The 18020-nt window shown below is 45.0% G+C and overlaps 1 protein-coding gene across 1 annotated transcript in view; it reads left to right on the forward strand.

Annotated features, from left to right (window-relative positions):
- Nucleotides 1-14585, forward strand: part of CADM4 (cell adhesion molecule 4) — a 92211-nt gene extending 77626 nt beyond the window's left edge. Inside the window, exons 3-9 of the mRNA XM_053451391.1 lie at nt 2083-2235; nt 3736-3870; nt 5813-5974; nt 7964-8054; nt 13094-13266; nt 13652-13780; nt 14227-14585. Coding sequence (XP_053307366.1) covers nt 2083-2235; nt 3736-3870; nt 5813-5974; nt 7964-8054; nt 13094-13266; nt 13652-13780; nt 14227-14336 — 953 coding nt within the window. The 3' untranslated portion in view covers nt 14337-14585. The remainder of the gene's footprint in view (nt 1-2082; nt 2236-3735; nt 3871-5812; nt 5975-7963; nt 8055-13093; nt 13267-13651; nt 13781-14226) is intronic.
- The last annotated feature ends 3435 nt before the right edge of the window (nt 14586-18020 follow it).

The raw sequence follows: 18020 nt of genomic DNA on the forward strand, positions 1-18020 counted from the left end.
AAGCTCCCCTTCTGTATTGGGGTATTAGAAGCTCCTCTTCTGTATTGGGGTATTAGAAGCTCCCCTTCTGTATTGGGGTATTAGAAACCCCCTTCTGTATTGGGGTATTAGAAGCTCCTCTTCTGTATTGGGGTATTAGAAGCTCCCCTTCTGTATTGGGGTATTAGAAACCCCTTTCTGTATTGGGGTATTAGGAGCTCCCCTTCTGTATTGAGGTATTAGGAGCCCCCCTTCTGTATTGAGGTATTAGGAGCCCCTTCTGTATTGGGGTATTAGAAGCTCCCCTTCTGTATTGGGGTATTAGAAGCTCCCCTTCTGTATTGGGGTATTAGAAACCCCCTTCTGTATTGGGGTATTAGAAGCTCCTCTTCTGTATTGGGGTATTAGAAGCTCCCCTTCTGTATTGGGGTATTAGAAACCCCCTTCTGTATTGGGGTATTAGAAGCTCCTCTTCTGTATTGGGGTATTAGAAGCTCCCCTTCTGTATTGGGGTATTAGAAACCCCCTTCTGTATTGGGGTATTAGGAGCTCCCCTTCTGTATTGAGGTATTAGGAGCCCCCCTTCTGTATTGAGGTATTAGGAGCCCCTTCTGTATTGGGGTATTAGAAGCTCCCCTTCTGTACTGGGGTATTAGACGCTCCCCTTCTGTATTGGGGTATTAGTCGCTCCCCTTCTGTATTGGGGTATTAGAAGCTCCCCTTCTGTATTGATGTATTAGGAGCCCCTTCTGTATTGGGGTATTAGAAGCTCCCCTTCTGTATTGGGGTATTAGACGCTCCCCTTCTGTATTCCTTTGTGTTTTTCACCTTGGACTCTTTTGGGTCCTTCAATACTAAATGTGAACAAGTGTGTCCCTCACAGGCTTCCTGAATACCCAGAATTAGGACCCTCTTAAGACGGGGCGAAAGGGGCAGTTGGCTAGGGCTCAATAAATACCCAGACAAGATGGAGGTTGAGTAGGGTGAAGAGAACTCAAATGATGGGGGGATACTCCAACTGAGGAGTAGCTATAGGGTGGATAAATGGGTAGCCTGAAGGCGGGGTAACCGGGGTAGCTAGTGTGGTCCACACTAGTCCGCTAGGGTAAAAACAAAACAAAACAGGGCATTAATGTATCCATAACGGCCAGTAGGGGGCGCTGTCCAACCCCACCCTAGCAAAGGGCATCTCCAATACTAGAGTAAAAAAAAAACCCCATTCTTCTTCTTTAACAGAAGCCCATAAAGCATCTGCCTTCGGGATTCTAGAATGAAGAATGTGTTTTATTAACAGGCGGTTATGACAGTGCTCCTTATAACATGATACAGTGTCCGGGGTGGTTGATCTGTACATCTCTTCAGTAAAGCAGACGCTTTCTCGGATTTCTTTTCTGAACGACAAAAAAACAAAAAAAGATTGCGCTGGAAAATATTGCCGGCAAGTTTGCCTCGTGGTTCTGGCACACGATGTGTTAAAAGTAACTACCCCGGGAAATTGGTTTTCTCTGGCAAGGAACGTTTTTCACTCTAAAAGTGGGTATTTTTTTATTAAAAGAACAGTCCGATCAAACAATATTTTATTCTAGTTTAAGCACCGTTTTCGTTGCAGTCAAATAATTTGCGGCTCGATAGAGATTGGAAAAATTGTACCTTTTCGAGAAAACTATTTTCCTTTCATAAATTGCTAGTTTTTATTATTATTTTTTGTTTGTTTTTATCATTTATTCTTGTTTATCAGTTATCCTGGTCCCTATAGGGTAGGGTCGCTCTTTGACACCATTCGGCCGGCTGAGGATACTGACAATTTCAGTTGAACCGCAGCAAGGCCGTCGCTACAGGATTGGCCTAATACTCCGAAATTATAATAATACATTTCTTTTACATTTTTAATGCCTATAGATGACCCAGAATCGTTAAACACATGGTTGAACATACATTTTTTTTTAATTAATGTGTTTGCTCGGATTATTTACCGACTGTCTCTCGAGCTTCCAGAAACGGCTCGTTGTACTTCTTCGTCCCTCGCCTATAAGGTTTCTCTTCTCTCCATAATTTCTCCCCTGCTTTGCTGTTTTCATTGTCTGTTTTATTGTTCTCCGACAGCTCTGAAGGACGAGCGTTTTCAGCTGATCGAGTTTAACCAGAAATTGGTGAAGATTCATCTTGTGAATGCCAAGCTGGAGGATGAAGGTGGATACTTCTGCCAGTTGTATACAGAGGACACGCATCATCAGATTGCTACCCTCACCGTCCTTGGTGAGCGTTCCAGCCGTCTATCCGTCAGCTAACGCGGGACAAACGCCTAGTTAAATCTCACTCAGTCTCCACGCTGTATCCACGTAAATACTCGCCCAATCAGTAACGTGTCTCCCAAGCCTCCATCGTTGGTACCCAAATCCCCTGATGCTCCTCTCTTTCCTCCCCTGATGCTCCTCTCTTTCTTCCCCTGATGCTCCTCTCTTTCCTCCCCTGATGCTCCTCTCTTTCCTCCCTGATGCTCCTCTCTTTCCTCCCTGATGCTCCTCTCTTTCCTCCCCTGATGCTCCTCTCTTTGCTCATCTCTTTCCTCCCCTGATGCTCCTCTCTTTCCTCCCCTGGTGTTCCGCGTTTCTAGGAGCTTGGAATGTTTGCTGGGTATGAGTTTATCGCGGTGTTCTACGCTGAAAGCCATAATCATGCACCATTTAACACATTTAGTAAATGTTATTGAACGTCAGAACAATTTGTCACCCACCTCTTGAACTCCTATTGAGATGATTTAAAAGTACGGGAGCGCAGTCTTTAATGGTTTTGTGGAATGGAGGGCAGCTATCCGTGTCTCTGATCGCAGATCTTTCGCTCCTTGGTTTTCTTGTGTGCAGAAGCATTAAGGGTTCAGATCTGCCCCCTCCATCAATTATACTACTAGGAGCAGGGGCAAAAGGGGTGCAGAGACAATGGGTCCTTTAGGGTTAGACACCCAATGAAAGCAATGCGTTCCCTTTTGTTACACCCGTTGTCCATGCATGTCCACCTAACACTCATCCAGCCCATATACCACGCCATCCCAACACTCATCCAGCCCATATACCACGCCATCCTAACACTCATCCAGCCCATATACCACGCCATCCCAACACTCATCCAGCCGACACATCACATCATACTAACACTCATCCAGCCCATATACCACGCCATCCCAACACTCATCCAGCCAACATACCACACCATCCTAACACTCATCCAGCCGATAAACCACGCCATCCCAACACTCATCCAGCCGACACATCACATCATACTAACACTCATCCAGCCCATATACCACACCATCCCAACACTCATCCAGCCGACACATCACATCATACTAACACTCATCCAGCCGATAAACCACGCCATCCCAACACTCATCCAGCCGATATACCACGCCATCCCAACACTCATCCAGCCCATATACCACGCCATCCCAACACTCATCCAGCCGATATACCACGCCATCCCAACACTCATCCAGCCGATATACCACGCCATCCCAAAACTCAACCGACATGTTACAAAGTTTCCGCCTAACAATCGTACGAATGATCCACAGAAATAAATGATTGATTATAAACTGCCCCGCATACCTACTGATAATTAGATCGTCAGAGTTTCATACTTAGGGAAACATTAAATGTGGGTTGAAGAGCACTATTGCGTTATCTGCGTTCCATTTAGTGTCTTGTATTTGTATGGCTTGGTCTTTTTTTCATTCCTTTGTTGTTTTATGGTCTCTAACAGTTCCTCCCGAAAACCCTCTGGTGGAAATAAGTGAGCAAGCAGTGGAGGGAGGAGAAGTGGAGCTGACGTGCGTTTCGCCCCGGACAAAACCCGCGGGCACGCTGAGCTGGTATCGGGATCGCCGGGAGCTGAGAGGTAAGCGTCGCTCCCCGTGTGTGGGACTGTACCCAAACGGGGCTTCCCAAAATATTCAGTATTTCATCTTGATTACCCCAAGACAGTGTTACCCTTTGAATCTTGGACCTAAGTGTTACTGGACCACCACAGTTATCGATGAAAAGAAGCTGAGGCTGCATGGTGGTCCTTTTGGCAGAAACCCCTGAAATTTAGTGCCCCTAGGAGCCTTCCTGGACAGCGACAGGGTTTGCCCAGCCCTGAGCACAATACGTGACTGTAGATTTCTACCCCCTCCCAGCCGCCGTACGTAGGACTGGGCACCCTTGGGGTAAAGAAAATATTGTATTGCGAGGAGAACTTGCTTTTCTGTTGAGAAGGAACTCGGTGCGAGGAAATGTTGTGTTTCTAATGGGTATTTTGTCCCCCCCGGGTACTGTAGAAGTGCGTTGCATTTCTGGAGACAAACTAAAAGGTCTGTGCTTATGATAAGGATTCGTTCCAGGACTCATCCTGGCTGGAGGGTGATTGAAACGGCGGAGAGATGAAGACGGAAAGATACTGAATTACAGCAGATAAGGGGGAAGGCAGTGATGAGCAGAGAGCTGCTAAATGTGGATATAAATAAGGATATATGGAGACCGTCTGTGCTTCCGAGATAGGAAAGAAAGATAATAAAGGGATGACGGAGCGGGCAGATAGACGCTCGCGCCACAATCTGTAGATTATCAGAAGTCGAGGGATGATTTGGTGCGGGCGACACAGTATGGGACGCTGGCACCGCGGCCGGGCCGTGCTTTAATTATCGCGGCCCGCATTCTTTGTGCGTTGCCGCTTCCCGACGCCGTCAGTTGTGTACGCGGCAATAAAAATGAAACACGGTTGGATGAGCAGCTTGGGACCGGCGCCTTCTGCTCCTCTAGCTGATTAACGCATGGAGGAAGCGTGTATAAAAAGTCGCGTTAAAGAGAAGAGAGTGGCGGGATACGAGGCTTAATTGCGCCTGCCGCTTAAATAATTGCGTGGACGATACAGTCGGCCCTCCTCTCTCTCCTCTCCTCCGCGCAGGGGTGTGAATTCCTACCAGTCAGCAGCTAGTTAAAGCACATTTCATTTCTCAGCCTTTTTTTCAAAATGTACTTCTATAAAATAATTGGTGCGTATACAAGAGTGAGACTTTCTTCTGTAGGAATGAATGTGTTTGCGTGTATATATATATATATTTTCATCTAGCAAAATGTAAAGAAGAAGAATTTTTTAAAAAATACAAATGTTTTACTTCGATTGATGGATTCTTCCCCAAAGGATCTGAATCTTTTAGACAGAATGATAGAACGAATGGAATGTTGGATTCATTGGGGTTCTCCAGTGGCTTTTGGTGCTAAAATGTAGGTCGGTCTTCTTCAGAATGGACATAGGGGGTTGTCTACTACTAGAAAAGGTTTTTTTTATGAAATGTACAGATTTGCCCATAATTTGAATCCACGGCATATGTTAAGCGTATGTAAGATGGGCTCCAAAATCACTCGGGTTCTCTAGATGTTGCCGTCCGGGGCCGGTCTTGTTCTTGGCTCTCGGGAGTGGCAGACATGAATACGATAGCAATGTGGCTGTGGATTGTACGTGAAGCGTTATTTCTTGCCGTATAAAATGTTCAGTCTGTCTCAGGAAATCCTGTACATGTTCAGTAAAGTAGACTTTGGCAGGCTCCAGCTTACACAGTCCTTCCAGGACGGAAAATCTCATGGCGGGAGTCCAAGCTCATGAAAAGTTATTATCTTTGACAAAATACATTTGGCCGGTTATGCTAGTTGGAGGAAATTTGCATACCGGCGTCACTTCAAGGACTGGTTGACTCGTAATATTCCTTATGAGACCTGTCCGCGTTCTCAAGGACTAATGTGTTAGATGGTTATTCATGCTCGAGGCTTCCTTCTCACTTTTTATTTTAATGTCTTCTCAGGGTTCACCAGTAAGCAGGAGAACGGGAAAACCTTCAGCCTGACAAACACCATCCGCTTTCCTGTGGAGAGACGAGACAACGGGGAGATAGTCACCTGCGAAGCATCACACCCGGCTCTAAAGGGCCAGAAGAAGCAGACCCAATATGTGTTGGATGTTCAGTGTAAGCGAGAACTTTTGGTATTTGTGTGATGTCTCCTTGATTCTCTACGGTTGACCAACCTTTGGTGGACCCTGCCACGGACACCTTGTAGTCTTTGTGTTGAGTTACAACGTGACAATACCAAAGTAGTCTATCTCTACACTAATTTGTGGGCAGATCGGCCCCATTCGGCCCCCGTCTTCTCTGCCCGTTTCTCCTGCTGTAAAGACTCAAACCTTAATCAGTCGTCGGTCCCGTCTTAGGTTTGTGATTTTTAAATGTTCTTTTTTGTTATGTAACATCTAAAACTGATTTTCACAACAGATTTGATTAATTGAAATCTGCTGGCCAAACGAAACCGCTTCCTAAATAGATTTGAAGGACGTTGATAAAATGTTTTCGAAAGCACTTGACTGATGGAGAGCCCTCAGCGATGCAGGTTATGGGAGGAAAAAGTATTCTTCCCGAACCCGGAACGGATAGGTTTTTCTGTGGATATTCCATCTTTTCTGCCTTTCTCTTGATTGTCTTAATGAACGTCTAGACGGAAAGCTCTCGGTCTTCCTGTGCCTGTAGAACATTTCAGAGAAGCATAGAATTTAGAACCTTCCGTTCTTGATGGATCTCTTTCATAATAAACACCGTTCCTTTCACAAACTTCGTATCACCTTGAGGGACCGCTTTAGAAGGTCCACTGGTGGGACCACTAGTGGTCTGGAGAAAACCAGGTTAGCAAACCCTGGAGCTCTCAATCAGTAGGTCATCCTGCACTTGTTGGGCTGAAGAGGTTAACTCTGTCTCGTTCTCCTCTCTCTTTCTGGAAATATATATATAATTTGTTCACTGTCGCGTTGAGAGCACAATATGTTTTGACATCCCTGATATTGATTGCCAGTCCCATCGACCAAAAGCAAATGCGTTGAGACATCTGGCTAACTTCTACTGACCAGATAATGCTCTACTGTTCTGAACCTTCTTGGTTCCCATTGGCTCCCACTGCATCCCAGTGCCTCCCAGTAATCCCCACTAATGCTCCACAAATCCCATTGACCCCCGCGTGCTCCCATTAACACCCTGACGATAATTCCCCGTGATTTTCCGCCTTGACTCCCGATTGCCGAAATAAATGCCTTTCGCCGGTAACTGACATTTCCTGAGACGCCGAGCTTCACACACAATTAGTGTTTCTTAATTACATTCATTTGCGGGTTTAATTCTTATTGAATGCGGAGGGAAAACTGCTCAATTTTATCCAAATGACCCCTTCCCTCGGAGCGTCACGTCATCCCGTCATAAACCGGTCGCTGCTTAATGATCTGCCTCTCACGTCTCTATCTTGATTACATATTAGAAGCAGGGCTGTTGTAAAACCACCAATTACCCCCCCCCCACACGAAAAAACCTCACAGTAAGCCAATAGCTGGATGAGCTTGATAGGAGCACGTCCACCATGTTTATCTATATATCTAGTCTGCCCGTTCCTCCTGCTGTAATGACTCGAACCTTAATCAGTCGTTGGTCTCGTCTTAGATTCAGGAGCCGTATGTCTATCCCATGCATGTTTAATACCCTCACTGTATTACCCTCTACCACCTCTGCTGGGAAGCCATTCCATTTATCTGTCACCCTTTTATAAGTTCCCATGTATGTGGGACCCGTTGACAAGCGTCCATGTTCCGGAGCCGCCGCTGTCCGGGAACGCGTTACTTTGTCTCCCGTCGGGCTCCACTTTGTTCCGAGCGATCCGCCGTAATATTTCTATTGATGTTTGTCGTGGACGCCATCCAGCGCCGCTCCATCATACACCGCTAATTAAATTAACATTTCACACTTAGCAGGCTCCTTAATTAGCAGGAGGGGCGTCACCGGTGATGGTGTAGCCATAGCAACCAGATGTCACGGCAACAAAAGGACCTGGTTCCTTTTCTTTCTTTGCTGTACAGCGCTGCGGAACATGATGGCGCTATATAAACCAAGAAATAATAATAATAACGATGTTTTTTTCCCCAGTTTCCCCGACGGCTCGAATCCAGGCTTCACAAGCCGTGGTCAGAGAAGGAGATCAGCTCCAGCTGAGATGCGATGTCACCGGGAACCCAAGGTAAAAGTCAAATATTTATTTATTTGTCGCCCGCCATTCGCTCCGGGGGGCCGTTTTACAGAGAAAAAAATCGGGCGGAACGCGTGGGCTTTTTTTTCTGAAACTACAGTAAGTATTCCCGGCCCTCCGTGCGGAGAATTTTAAAGAGGAGGATACTATACGTTTAATCCTCTCTCTGTCCAGAAACCATAGGAAGACTTTGCGGTGAAATACGTTCGGAACGGCACAGCCTCGCAGGAAGGAAAAAAAAATGGAAATAAATACATTTGTACCCGTTCGGTTCTTATAAATCGTCCCTGCAGCCTCCGCGCGGATACATAAAGCCCACAGACATCCCGGGGACGCTCCGGCAGAACATAAAGCGCGTTTTAATACGACCTGCACACCCCATATATCTCGCGCTGCGGCGGCGGCAGAGAAACGGCCTCCCTCTACAGCCCCGAACACCACCAGGAATCCTAATCAGGATCTTTCTCCAGAAAAAAAGCCACCGTCAGATCTGATCTAGAGATCAGCGGCAGGAGGACGCTTAACGAGACCTCCTGTTCTTTATCGACACTAATTGGGGCCGGTGGAAATTGGTCACCGTGACGATAAGCCGTTCGGAGCGCGTTTCACCGTGAAATCGGGGAAATAACTTTTAGTGGACCAATATTCCCAACATTAAACGTTTCTGGTCTCGATTCCAGAGCCGTACGTCTATCCCATGCATGTTTATATTCCCTTACTGTATTACCCTCTACCACCTCTGCTGGGAGGCAGTAAATAAGATCTTAGAGGGGCTCCTCTTCAGAGGTAAGAAAGCCGATGTGATTCCGTATCTCAGTCTTTGCTGGTCAACTCAACGCCATCGTAAAAGTCGTTGGGCTTAAAATTTGCTTGCATTCTAATTCATTGTAGTCATATTCTGGATCTATTTGTAACAACATCAGTATCTGACGCTTAGACCCTTTAGAATTAGTATTTAATGTATCAGGTGGGTTGCGGAGGAGTAGAATGTTTCGGTAGCTTCTGAGCTTCTCCTGAAAGAAGAGCTGAGATGTCCCTGCATGATGAATACTTAAAGCATAACCATGACTATCTCCCCATTTAATGATACATTAGGCAGGGCCACCTCAGCCCTTGTAGGAGAAGCTCTTTGAAATTGGCTCTTCATGCTGCGCGGTGGAGTCCTGGAATTTAAATTGTCAGCACTCTTGTGGACTCGAGTAGACTTCTAGTTTAGCGAGTATACCGTATGAGTATGGAGCATCTAAAGGAGTTATAAGGTTCTGTGACGGGGTAGAGGAGTACTAGGAGGAGAGGGGTATCCATATACCAGTAGGATCAGTAGGAGACGTTCTGGAGAACAGCTGAGGAGCTTCCAGGAAGACCTACCGTTAGTCTTCCTTAGATTACAATGTTTGCTCCGGATATACAATTCCCCCTCAATCGTCATCTCTCAGCGGCATCGCCTGTTGGCGGTCGGTAAATAATTTACAGTAATCATAGAAATTATTAGGGAGCCCTTTCCAGAGAGCGGCGTGTAGTCGTTACGGGGGAACGATATATGGAGCGATAGAAGGTGGTTATATGAAGCAACAAGAGGAATGATCGAGGAAGATTATACAGAGACAGGGGAGGAATTATTGGGAGCGATTGAGAGCGTTAGGTGGGGAAGCTACACGGGAAAACAGAAGTTATATGGCACATAAACTACGAAGAGTTATCGGGAAACGTTATGAGAGGCAATCAGCGGATTTATTAGGAGAGCTAATGCAACGGAGGGGCTATATAGAGAGAAATCAGCGGATTTATTACAGGTGGTAATGTGATGTAATAGGAGGGGTTATGCGTAGTCATTGATCAGGGTTTAATCTCGATACATTTATCCCACGATTAATCAACGGATCTGTCCCTTGGGAGCACGGAACTGTAAATTTGAAAGCTCAGAAGAAATGGCTTGGAGAGCTTCTAGCCGCAGGAGACCACGCATATCACCATGCGCCAACGTGGTGGGTGATGAGGTCCTAATCTGGAATGTTTTTTTCCTTCCCAAAATATGTTTTTTTGGATAGAGGTGATTTGTTGCCAACCAAGACTCCTCCTCCGTAGCCACTTCATTTCTTTTTTGACCTACAGATCTCTCCATGCTTTCGGTGGTCTTCATGCTTGACCCAAACGTCTCTGGCAAGCCCCCCAATGCCTTGCTTTTTTCATAAAATTGACTGCAGTTCACCTAGAACTCAAAGAAGCGAGAACTAAAGTCCATCCATCACAGTAGGACGTTCCCGCTATACCTTTATGGATCTCCTCTCCCCAGCTGGGTCTTGAGTTAAACCTTTTTGGTTCACTCTGTTAAAAGTAAATTAGGTTTCGTCCTGGAAAAGAACAAAAATGCCCAATAATTCCTAAACTGTCCCTTTTTAAAGCCCTAATTCCAGCCAGCTGTTTCCTTTCTACACTAATAGTTGCTGCGCTTGCTTCGGTCAGCGTGGTCCCACGCACGTTCTTTTCTCATAACAATAGATCCTTGTCACGTCTACAGCAGCGTTTCTTATCTTGGGTTTGGATGAGCCCTGCTTGATCTCTTGAATAAACTTTAACTTCTAGCCAAAGGAAATAATCATCGTAAGAGTTCCAGCTTTAAAAAAAATAAAAAGTATAAAATAGGTATTGTAATTAACTCCCGCCGTGGATAAAAAGGTGCGTGATAATTATAATTTTCATGTTTTTATTCAGCTTGAACAATGTTGCGTCTCTACAATCAATGCTCGGGTTATCCGGGTTAAGTGGGGAATGAGGCAGGGATGGACTGATAATGCTTTATGGATGTGGCAGGAGAAAAAGTGACCAATTCAGTTATGTTGTTAGGACGTAGATGGTTGCCACTGGCCGTGTGGGTTCTTCTGGGTTATTAGAGATGTGACGTCCATATGTACTGTCCAACAATGGCTGCTTTCAAAATCTGGAGTCTTGCCCTAGTCGTTAGGACTTTTCTCTATCACAATGACGTGCCATGGAAATATGGAGTCTACAAATGCATTGTGAGCTCTTTTCTACTCATTGAACCATGATATGGAAATGTGGAGTCCACCGATGTCCTTTCTATGATCATCAAGATGAGGAATCAGAATCTAGAGTCAGCCAATTCCATCTTGGTCCTTGTAACCCACGAAACTGTGGCGTCCAATCCGCGAGTCTTCAACTGTTTGGTGGGTCCCTCTCATACAAGAGGTACAATGTCGTAACCATGACCCGATCGCCATCTTTCGTTTGGAGTCATCTGTCCAAATGGAAACATTGGGTTCTAAACGGTTACTTTATTACCGGTCTTTAGAATACAAGCCACATCGCAGAAGCTTGTTTGGTCCTACCAGACTATGTTGTAAGATGGAATCGATACTGCTTTGCTTGCGGCATCTGGTCTTTAGCAGACGTTGAGCCTTCTCCTGGAGAAAGCACATGTTCGTGCCGGTCTTTTGAACGTGGCGTGATGAAACAGCGCGTTGGTTCCAAATCTGTATCCAGAGTCGATGGAATCGGCGTAAGCTTCGGCGGCAGACTTTCTGAAGGAAGTTCACACGTTGCTTGCATATCTCCGCTGAAGCGGTAAACACCAGATTTCTGAGTTAAGTCCTGTTTTATTTGTACTTAGCACGGACCTCTAATTTGCTGAACGTGGAGGTTTTGTGGAGTTCTAGACGTTTTCTCACCAGTAGAGCTGTAACCGTTCCAGTCTGTTCAGTTCGACAGTAATTCTGAAGTTGTTTTCTGCTGCCTGAGCCTCGGGGTTTTAAATATTCGCACGTACCGATCTCTTCCTTCCTTAAAGAGGAATTTCTATTTACGGCCAACACTCCCCGAAAGCATCCAGGGAGGGCTGTTTTTGTTTAAAGAGGGGTGGTTAGAGGAAGGGCATTACAAGGATGTTTTAAAGCATTTTCTGACCTCTTAATCACTAATTAAGTAGTTAAGTAAGGCAATTAGAAACGAGTAATGTGTTTTTGATTACATGGTTCAGTTCATAAAGCCGTTCCCTGCTGTTTCTATACACATTATCGGGGCTTTTAGGGCTGTAGAACCCTGCGATCCCCTCATACCCAGCAAACGTTCTGACCTCCTAGAAAAGAGGGGGCATCAGGGGAGGAAAGAGGGGCATCCGGGGTTTGGGAACCAAAGAGGGACCTCTTCTCCTAAATATTGACACTCTGGAGGCATGAATTTAGACTCAGAATTTGACAGCAGATCGGCCCCATTTGGCCCCCGTCTAGTTGCTGTTTTCTCCTGCTGTAAAGATTCAAACCTTAATCGGTCGTTGGTCTCGTCTTAGATTCAGGAGCCCATGCATGTTGAAATCCCCTTGCTGTATTAATTTCAACCTCTGCTGGGAGGCTGTTCCACTTATCCACCACCTTCTCAAAACACTTGAGAAGTTGTTGATGTTGGTAAATGAGTCAAAGAACAATTAAGTGGCCTTAGCCCTAAAGGATATTTATCATTCTTAGAATATGGTCGCTTATTGTATGGACGCCAGAACACTCAGTGGTCAATATGAGGAATGTGTGCTCCCCCTGGAGTTTGGGAAGGGGAATTACAAGTAAATGATGCCGGTTCGAAACCAAAGGGTCGCTCACATCAGATCCTGCGCAGGATATGTCTTGTTTTGTTTTTTTAGGGGAGGGGGCCTTTATCTTTGTCGATACTCTATTTTGCAGCAGTCAGTGGAGGTTTATATATTTAAGTGTTTGGAAGCAGCACCGAGCTCTCAGATGCTGCACCGATACGCTTGATTTAACCATTCGAGGGTCAGGAAACTTGCCCTATGAGGGTTCTTTTCATTTCTTGAAAGTTTATCACATTTGAAGGGCAATTTTGCTATAAATTGGTAAACCTGGGACAATCAGGTTTTTGTTAAAGAAATAGTCAATTGTTAACTCATAAGGTCTTATGTTCTGACTTTTTGTTAGGCTTCAGCCTTGCATGATACTCATTCTTTGGGCTTTTTACTCTAGAAAAGGTAAAATCATATTGAAAAATAACGAATTTCCATTCTTCAGACCGGCTGAGATCATCTGGAGCCGCCTGAACGACTCGTTACCGGAACGGGCTCAGATCCAGGGTGATCTCCTGACTTTTAGCACGCTCAGTCTACAGGACAATGGAACCTACACCTGCCAGGTGTCCAACAAACATGGCCGTTCTTCTGACCAGTATGTCCTGGTGGTTTATGGTGAGTACAGGTGACATGGAGGCTTAATTCTTAATAAAGAGTATGTTGGGGGCCATGTAGCTAGATATGACTTGTTTAGGCACTGGACCTAAAAGGGATGGCGAGGTCAACCCTCGACTTTACTCAATTGCTGGAGATTGATCCTTGAGACGCAGCGTTCCGAATTGCATTTCAGACTATTTAATTTTAATGAAATAAGGGTTTTACATACTTGTACCTCCCAAGCATTCTGGGAACGGGTATTTCACCCACATGCCATGAAAACAGCTGACTTTAGTGTCACCATAAAGGGATCAGTAGGGTAACGTGCAATCAGGAGTGTATGAGGCACACAACATCTCTGAGGTATGGGACATGTCTATGAATTTGTCGTCATGCCTTACAGACCCAGGAGCGATCATCGAGGCCCAGACTCAAGTCCCCTACGCCGTCATTGGTGGGATCCTGGCGCTCCTCGTCTTCCTCGTCATCTGCGTCCTTACCGTCATGGTCTGGTGCTCTGTGCGGCAGAAAGGTGAGGAGAACAGTCCTGGGGACATAGACTGATGATGGAAGGGACCTCTTTGGGTTCCAGGTTAAAGAAAGTCCTCTATATATTTATTTTTTAATACCATGGGATAAAGTATTATATTTTATATTAAAAAAAAGTGGTCCACGGCGGGGCAAACAATATTTTAAAATAATTGGTTTTGTGTTTGGGGGACATTTTTACATGACAACGGGGCACATTCGCCCACTTCCCTGCTCTGTGCCGCTTGGGTTATCAAAAAATGTATTATAATGGCTTAAGTTTAACAACAACTAAAATAATGTTATGCATCTGTCTTTTCTTATACCTAAAGTGAAAAAGGTACTTGTTATACATGATTATCATAATAATACTTGGGGTTAGGATACATAACGGCCTGATTACCGTCAGCAATGCTTAGGCTTAGCCGATCTCTGTGCCTTTTATCTCAGGCTCGTACCTGACCCACGAAGCCAGCGGACTAGACGAACACGGCGAGGCCCGAGAGGCGTTTCTAAACGGAGGCGAAAACCACAAGCGGAAGGAGGAGTTTTTTATTTAAAAAGACTCAGAAGTCACAAGTCTCAACACAGTATTAATAATCTGAATTTTGTTTTTAATTTTATCTTACCTTATGGAGGGCGGGTGACGGGGACGTTCTGAAAGAACCGGGTTATAAAAGAGAATAGCGATCAACCCCTTCACTTCAAGGGGATCAGCAATACAATGTTTTGCCGACCCCCTTTCAGTGAAAGGGTTAATAATGATAGAATATATAGACGGAGGAACAGACAATGGAGATAACAGGTCTGGTTGGGGGGGTGTAAAAAGTACATGTTTAGGGGGTATAACCTTTCAAGAGAAGGATAATCACGGATCTCAGAATTTTGTGAGATGCGGAGAATTCTGTGTATTTTTTATTTTTTTTCCTGTGTTTTATAAGTAGAGCTGTTGTGGGGGTTCTGTAGGGGGCTTGGTGGTGCAGGGGGCTATAGCGCGGCCGAAGTAGGAACGGGGATCATAAATTGTAGGTCTTAATCAGGTCTGTATTCCGTCTGAAACGTTTTGGCTACCCTTTTGCATTGTCTTTAATATGACATCTAATATACCTAATAATACACCAACTGGCACCAAAAAGATAAAAACAAATGCCCTGGCACCTCTTCTTGGGTTGGATAGAGCTAGAAAACTTGGCACCTCTAGGACTGTGCCGCTCAGAGGACCGGTCTAGATAGAGAGAGCGGCGCAAGCAGTAATGGCTTGGAAGCGAAGCGATCTGGGCATGCCGGACGCCGTGTGATTTGTGCCAGTATAGGCTCGGTATTAAGAGTGTGACGTTTGTTTAATCACCTTAATTAGGCAGAAATCGGCACGGCTGAGAGTCCCCAGTGAGGGCTGAGAGTGCTGCAGGGAACGAGAGCAAAGCCATAAGTCACGGGTTTAAAAGGGAGAACGAGAGCAATTTAGAGAGAGAGAGAATAAGACTTTAGAGCCAGTAAGAGGGCACAAGCCTCCCTCTCTACATCTATATTCAGGAATCTGATCCAATGCACTGGCAGCTACCGGCAGTGCCCAGTTATTACCCCGGTACCAGTCCTGCAAGACTAAAGGTCTAGGACTCGTAACCAGTTACCATCCACACATACCCCAAGCCTCGTAACCAGTTACCATCCACATATACCCCAAGCCTACGACCCACCCTCTAACGCTTACGACACCGGTTGTAGAACGCAGCCATATCACCGCCATATGCCTATAGTGCCAGCCCCGCAGCACATATACGCTATCTGCCTATACCCATTATTTACATTATCCCTTTATCTAGAGATACCAACCTATTTCACACGGGGCAGATACAACGTGGTTGGTGGCATTGCAAGTTTAGATACTCTGGAAGTTGAAGGTGACCTTCAGCCTTACTGTTCTAGAACATTGTTGTCCAACTGGTGGCCCCCAGCCAGGTTATTATGTCTCATGTCCTACTCTATTAAATAATTCAGTATGACTCTCTGAATGTGAGTGTCTGTCTATATGGGGGGGGATTAAGTTGGTCAACACTGATCTGCACATGGATTTATTTTGCCCCACAATCAATCCAACCTACTCCAAAAGGCCTCGGTTCACTAAACACAGTAATAGCCGTCCGGTCAGGCATGCAGATAACGGATATTTTCCAGCAGGGCTAGACCACTCTGTAAATAGTCCCGCTACTAAAATGACAATAAATGTAGTCGTTCTATCAATAACCCGGCAAAGCTCTTTCACGCAAATTGTTTTATTGAAGGTCAGGCGTGAGGTCTAACAAAGCCATTTGGTGGCGTTGCGGAGTGAGGTGGGGTGAGTTATGAGGACGTGTTCCAGGAAACGTTGAGCGGGGGTAGTTGGACTTGGCTACAGGAATCGATGACTTGAGTTATAGGATGAGGTTCTATGATGAAAAGAGATAGGGATATGGAACAGGGAAGACAGATAATATTAAAGAGGGTAATTGGAGCAGTTACGGGAAGAAGGTAGGGTTATTGTAAATGACACGGCTTTAAGTTTCATCTCCAGTCCTCGAGGGCCACAAACAGGCCAGTAATCTGGTGTATCCTTACCTGAAAACAAGTAGTTTAATGATTGTTCAATTGAGATACCCCTATGCTTAAGATGAGATATCTCGAAAAACGCAGCCTGTTTGTGGTCCAAAAGGCTTGGAGATGCCAACCACCACCAACGAGAAAGAAGACAAATTGGTTAAGCTGTATGACAAAAAAAAAGGGAGGTTACTGGTTTATTTGTGCTAATATTTTCTATTTTCTTTCTTAAATCTTGAACTTAATGTAAACCTTATATGTTTGAGACCTAGGATGGTAGCATCTGCCTAACCTTCGTGTTCCTCTTTTCCCACGTTCCTGCGCACCTCGCTTTTCGAGAGTAGCCTTTGCAGCCGAACGTGACTTTGGAGAGGAATCTATTTTAACTTCTCGTATGCTAAATACGCCATGCTGTCGTGTCTCCCGAAACAAAAGGTCATGTTTAATAATTATACACATCGTTAGCATTGATGAGGGGTCTTAATGAAAGGGTGACGGTAGATCACGAACATTCTTTTATGATTCATTATACTTGTAAGAGAGAGTTTAGTGTCATCGGACTCTGTTAAATCATCACTTCCTGTTTGGCAGGAAGTCATCAGTGGGGCTGTGTATAGCTGTCTGTTTTCCAAGGGAAGTTGTGGGGGAGGGGCTGGATGTTTTTTTTTTTTTCTCTTTCCTGTGACGTGTTAATTCTTTGTTTTTGGGTTTTTGTGGGGTCGGGGATTCTTGTATTTTTTTTTTAATTTTTTTTATGCCCAAGCGTCTTTCTTGTTGTTTATTGTTCTCTGTAAACCTTTAAAAAACAAAAAAGCCATGAACCTAGGGGGAAAATTAATATATAAATATATATATGTAAATAAAACTATAAGCATTGAAAGCGAAATCCGGAAAATCGAGACAGGCGGAAGAAAAAAAAAATTACAAAAATCCATTCCATGAGAAATGAACGTGTTGACTCATGCAGTGTGTAACGTGATATGTTATGTTTTCTTTTTTGCTTTAACTCTTTCGCTGCCGCCCGTGTGTCAGCAAAAGGGTTAAGCATTTCAGATATCACCCTGAAAGCCATATTTAAACAGCACAATGTCCAAACTCCATAGAACAAGATGGCGGCAGGGGTGCAAGGCTGAGAAAATTCTGCCAATATCTAAACCCCGGGGTGAAAAATATCAGAGAGTCTAGGACTCTGCCCGACATCATTCCTAAAAAATATATATTACTAACACAAAATGTGTCTTTTTGGCAGTAAATTGAGAGCGTGCCCCCTGTTTTTGAGACATGTAGATGCTGGTCTTGTGGAGAGGGAGATAAGGGGATCTACCTCCCCTAGTGTTTTAGGGGCAGGAGGGACCAATCTAGGGGTTGTTAACTCTCGCCAAACGCAACGCCCACGTTCCTCCAACAGCCGTTTCTAATCTACTATCCCTATGTGGTTGGCTGGAGGAGGATAGTGGGGGTTTACCAGCATGTAGAAAGCCTATGATTGGCCACCCCTGGCTTAATGAGATGGAGAGGGGCTTTGTGTATCTTTAATCAGTGTCCCCCTTTCCCTCTCTCCACCTGGTTTGGGTCCCCTCCATTGTCCTATCTGTCATGTCACAGCCTGTCTGGAGCACCCATTTTGTACAGAATGTACCAAAAATAATAATAATAATAAAAAAAAAAAT

Source organism: Spea bombifrons, chromosome 12 (genome assembly GCF_027358695.1).
Source record: "Spea bombifrons isolate aSpeBom1 chromosome 12, aSpeBom1.2.pri, whole genome shotgun sequence".
Taxonomy (NCBI): Eukaryota; Metazoa; Chordata; class Amphibia; order Anura; family Pelobatidae; genus Spea; species Spea bombifrons.